Genomic DNA, 5,845 nt, shown 5'->3' with positions numbered 1-5,845 from the left:
GCCTGGGTACCATTTTAAATTGTTGTTAAACCTTCTACATTATTAACAGCTAATATTGTTGACTGCTCTGGTTCCAGGAGCTTTTTTTCCCTGGCCTTGTCCCGAGACAGCCCCAATGACGACTCATTTTCCAGGAGTTAGTTTTCTGGCACCTATGTCTGTAAAGTTTGGCCAGATTTTTTTTACCTAATTGTGTCCAGACTTGAGACCAAAACTGGCCATACGCTGTTTGAATTTTGTCCGAGGTGTCAGTGGCCATGTCAGGATTATTCTGTTCAGCAAAAGTCAAGTTTTCAACGACTTTTATCAGTCAAGCGAAAAAAATTGAACACTGAAGCCAATAAGCTGTTGTCCTGTTCGGGTATGCGGACAGCTGTGGGCACCAGTTGTCAGAATGTAATGGCCCAGCAGGGGAGATTCACCCATTCACACTACTTAGCATTACATAGCCAAGTATGGGGCCAACTTCAGGATAAACCAAGGTTTACAGTTAGGCGTAGGGTTAATTGTAGTGTTATGACTTATGTTACCATAAAATCTAGGGTAACTAGTAGTTACAGTTCCTGCATATGCCTTGCCTGTCTATACTATAACTGACCCCAAGATCAAAAATGTAACATATTCTCGTTTTACAGTCCTTAGATGTTGTGCCTACATTGGTTCTAATTTTTCAGGCTGATAACATTTTCGGCAAGTGCAGAATAATACTTGTTGATTTAGCCAGAAATGAAGTGTCCTTTTTTTCCTAGTTTTCAATAGCGTAAAGGAGGGTTATAACTCCATCAGCTTTTTATTTATTTATTTTACATCTGTGTCCTATTGGGTATATTCCCCTTAATTTCCTGTCTAATAGCCACTACAGGAAGTGAGAGGAAATCTCTCCAAAGAGAGGGAAGTGGTGGTTAGCTGAGTGATCAAAACTAGTGCCCCCATTGGAAGATTTTCCATCTATTCCTGTTCTGGTGACAACCCAAATTTTGGCTTTTTTCCCCCACTTTCAGTTATAACAGTCACCAAGACAAATAGTGAGGGTGACTCACTTTAATGGGGACACAAACAACAATAAAAACGTGGCAGGAATTCTAATCCCTCTCCAATCTATCCAAAACTAAAAGAAAGTTTTGACTGCAGTTGCACTAATCCGATGGTTTTTGGGTTTATAAACACATTTTTCTAGCTTATAAATCTCAGCTGGGCTATGCGGAATCTATGGTGGCTGTGCAGGTTCTTTAGTGGGCTGTGTGGGGTCTATGGTGGGCTGTGCAGACTCTCCGGTGGCTGTGCAGTTTCTATGGTGGTCTGTGCAGACTATCAGGTGGCTGTGCAGGTTCTTTGGTGGGCTGTGCGGGGTCTTTGGTGGGCTGTGCAGACTCTCCAGTGGCTGTGCAGGTCCTATGGTGGGCTCTGCAGACTCTCAAGTCGATGTGCAGGTTCTTTGGTGGACTATGCGGGGTCTATGGTGGGCTCTGCGGACTCTCAGGTGGCTGTGCAGGGTTAATGGTGGGCTGTGCACTAAATTTTGGCCTGCCAATGGCTAAAAATTAATTTAAACAATAGACAATGTTAGTTATATTTCTTCACACAGTCACTGACTCAAGAGTGCCTTATGGTAAATACACATACTACCATCTGGTAATGAAGATTTTACTGTTATTGTACATGTTGCTTATGCTTCTGCTTGAGCATCCTGTTATAATGTGCACTTCATTTGTAGCCAGACATGACTTTTTTGGAGCTGTCTGGGCAAAATCTGTATATCTCCTATTTCTAATTCCCCCTTGCTAAAAAGACAGACATTACAGCGTAATCACTTAAAAGATATATGTAATTCGCAGAAAATTTTGTTATCCTTGTTTGTAGTGGGAACATTACACATAGATAATCCATAATTGTTGATAGAAGCCAGGATCTGGTACACTGCTCTACTCTGCCCTAGCCTTCTCTTTAATTAATTTCTGAAAGTAAACATGAAATCACTTCTTAATTAATTATCCTTAACCCATTACCAGTTGCTTCTCACTGTTTGATGTATATATCATGAATGTCTTCCAGAAGATGTAATAATAAGCAGACAAGCAAGTCAAAGGTCAGGATCCAAATTATCGCAGCTGTCAGACGTCATCAGTGTTCACGAGACAGATGAGAAGGTAAATAATAATTGCATTATTATATCTCATACTGAAATCTGCATGTGTCCTAGTCTTCATTTCAATATGCTCCTATGAAGAAGCATTTAGAAAAAACTGCCCTGCATAATTTAGGCCAGTTGTATATTTTATCTTTGCAAGTGACAGCTACATTACCTACCAAGCTGAAGTGCTGTTTCAGATCCCTTAGAGTTCCTTTAGGCACTACATCTTATTAAAGGGAATGTAGTGAGGGTTTATTGTATGTTTTCTTTTTCTTTTGTTCAAAATGATTTTGTAAAATGTTTCCTTATATTTCTTTTTTATAAGGTATATATAAAATATGGGCTGTGATTTTTTTTTTCAGATTTACTAGTAGGCGGCAAGCTCTAGGAAAAAGTAACGTCTTTCCAGCCAGTCAAACAGGCATAAATGAACGCAACTTTAAAGTAATATTAAACTCTCAAACTTTTTTCAATAATGAATCCAAATCAAACAAATATACATTGCCCAGCAAAGTATTTTTTTTCATTTTTTCCCAAACACTTCATCATCTTTCCAAACAGTTGACTCCAATGCTCTCAGCTCAGCTTCCCTGAGCTTCCTGTTTGGTACAAGATCACAAGGGACAGAGCGATCTCCAGATGCTGTCTGTCAACTAGTTTGGAGAAGGGAGGCTTGCCTTGCTGTGCCTGTGTGTTTATGGAGACACACACAGCCTACCAGCACACACAAGGGTGACTTCACCCTGCAAGGCAAAGGAACCACCCTAAAACAGAATATCGGGCCCAGTGCTCAGGGGACGAGCTGATTCTACAGGAGGCTAAAACTTTTAAACATTAAGGATCAGCATCCATTGTAAGTGATTTGATCAGGATTTATAGTAGCTTTAAAACATTTTGACGTCAATATCACATCATTGATACATCATTAAAATTATTTGTTTTAATGCAAACAACATAAGTACCTGAATTTGACCTGGTACTTGCAGTCTTTTGTACTGCAAAGCTCAGTCTGGGACAAGGAGAAGCAGCACAAGGAACCAATCAGTCATGCTGCAGTGCTAACAAGGAGCATGCTAATACGAGTCTGCTTGTTTTCCTTTTACTAGTCACAAGCTGGGGGAGGGACAAGACCTGTTAGGGCCCATTAAAACCCGATGCCTTGTTTTGAATCTGCTCAGTTCACACTACCACATTGTGGTGGTATGCATTGAAAAAGTACTGCGTGCAGTACTTTTTTCAGTGCAGCATAGTGCCTAGTACAACCGCATTGCACTGCGCCAAGAGGACGCTCATGACATCACAAAAAAGTTCTAAACAAGAAAAATAAAAGTAAACGGTACAATGTGCAACAATTGCTGCATCAGCACTGTTCTCCCTCATCAACATCAGTGGCCATGCGTTCAGTGCAGCTTGCTGAACTACAGCAGGAACAAAATTGGTCTTCTGCCCTGCCAGACAGGACTGTGCTGTGTGGCAGAGCTGTGTAAATCTTAGGACTCAATGGACAGAAATACAAATTCTAAGTATAAGTATTCTGCTAAACCTCCCATTTATTGTTGTATAAAATTCCCCATAAAGGAGAACTATTAGGTCAGTGCTTTTCCTCATAGTTCTCTCCAGGGTCACGGGAGGACACAAACTAGCGTCCTCCCGTGACTCAAAGCTCAGTATACCGCACTATACTGAGACCGCCGCAGCCAGGACGGATCCCGACATTACTGTCGAGATCCACCCAGCTGCGTGATTAACAGCTGGCTCTGCCTATCTAGAGGCAGAGCCAGCTGTACCCGCCCCCTCCCCGTCCGTTCCGCCAGTCAGCGCTGGGGGATTGGACAGGGGGGTTGGGAATCCCTGCAGGGAGCCGTGAGTGACAGTCATGGCTCTCTGCAGGGACAGGATCGAGAAGTGAGCGAGCGATGTGTTCGATCAATTCCCGATCTATTGAGCCGACATGTGACAGTTTAATTGTCACAGCTCGGCTAGAACTATGAGGATGAGCGATTTTCACTCACCTCATAGTTCTCCTTTAAATCTTTGCTTGATTATTAATTTTACCTTTCTCAGGGTATACTGCGTATATACACTACCCTTTATCACAATAACAATGCCTTTTCAGCTTTTTGGAAATTTGGGTATATTTTATATGTTCTTTATTATGCATTATAAGTTCTGTGTTAATTAATTTTGATATTTTATGTTATTTTAGGTGGTTTTAAATCAAGATGATATAATCACCTCTGCAAATGAAAACAACACATCGGAAATTACAGAGGCACAATCTGATCTAGATGTACGTGCTTAAATTATACCTCCGTTAAGGGATATATGGTATAGGAAATTCCATAATATCACCATGTGATGTCACTAGAGTCTCTCTGTAAGGTTGTCTGTATTTTCTAATGGAAGTTTTGCACAGGAGCTTCTGGTCATTCCATGTATAGAGCAATCAATCCTCACTTTTATGTTTTTTTTAATGTAAATACTTTATTTAAAGTGACACTAAACTCAGGAGTTAAACCTTAAAAATGCATTCAAGTATCTCAACTAATAACAGAAATGTCGCTTATTTCTGTTACTACCAAAAAAAGCACTTCCCAAAATCTCCAAAATCTGGAAGGAAGTAGAGGCAGGGAACAAGAAAGAAAGTGACCTAGAAGGTCAAAACAGAGGAAAGTAAAGTGAGCAAACATAGGGCAAAAGAAGAATAAGGGGACTAGATAAAGGAGGAAAAACTAAGATCAGTAAGGCAAGGGAGAGGGGTGGCATGATAAGAGGGTCACCACCACACTGCCCCCATAAATGTCCTTCTGAACGACTGGCAAACGAACCTAGAGCGGGATTGCAACCTAAGAAGCCTGACCAGCTAAAATAGTTCTGTTTTCAGGAGGAGTGCCGTCATATTTTTGATGTCATTGTGTTGCCATCAAAGTGGGGATGGTCTGTTGCCATAGTAGCTGGATGCTAGCTTTGGCCGCAGGACTTTATGGTAACGCAATCTAGGAATGTCCTGCAGATGTAACAGGTATTTGGCAGGATCCTGGCCTAGATCTCCTGTATGTTTGTAGGTTTAAAAATGAGGTAATGAACCTTATCCCAAAAGGGGCATAAAACCGTGCAATCCCCAGAAATGTGAAACAGTGAACCCTCTGCTTGGTTGCAATGTCAGCACAAGTTAGAAAATATACTCTACATCTTTTTTTCTGGTTTATCTTTGACATCCTCATCCTCTGAACAGTGCATGCAGGACAAGTTATTCATACAGAAGTATTTCACAGGTTAACTAAAGCTAGCCATACACCTATAGATTATCTGCAGATTTTCTATTGTCAGATGGAAAAAGTGCAACAGATTCCTCCATCTACGCTAAACTGTGTGGATGGAGGAATCTCCCGCTGGGCAAAGCTTCACTATCTTGCTAGTCGGCCGCGCTGGCTCTCAAAATACCAGAACAATCTGATTGGATGCAGGCATTGTTCAGGTGTTTTGAGAGCCAGCGGGGCCAACCAGCAAGATACTGAAGCTTGGCCCAGCGGGAGATTCCTCCATCCACACAGTTTAGCGTTGATGGAGGAATCTGTTGCACTTATTCCATCTGACCATAGAAAATCTGCAGATAATCTATAGGTGTATGGCCAGCTTAACCAGTTGACATCCGCGGTGTTAAACCCCCTTCCCATCCAGGCCATTTTTCAGTATTCAGCGCTGCGGTACTTT

General features: G+C 41.5%; 1 protein-coding gene across 1 annotated transcript in view; it reads left to right on the top strand.

The window, feature by feature from the left end:
• Positions 1-5,845, top strand: part of CFAP61 (cilia and flagella associated protein 61) — a 212,707-nt gene that overhangs the window by 40,949 nt on the left and 165,913 nt on the right. The window contains exons 9-10 of the mRNA XM_018576639.1: positions 2,053-2,147; positions 4,338-4,421. Coding sequence (XP_018432141.1) covers positions 2,053-2,147; positions 4,338-4,421 — 179 coding nt within the window. The remainder of the gene's footprint in view (positions 1-2,052; positions 2,148-4,337; positions 4,422-5,845) is intronic.

Source organism: Nanorana parkeri, unplaced genomic scaffold, assembly GCF_000935625.1.
Source record: "Nanorana parkeri isolate BGI_ZX_2015 unplaced genomic scaffold, ASM93562v1 scaffold72, whole genome shotgun sequence".
NCBI lineage: Eukaryota > Metazoa > Chordata > Amphibia > Anura > Dicroglossidae > Nanorana > Nanorana parkeri.
This window is presented reverse-complemented; position numbering and strand designations above follow the sequence as displayed.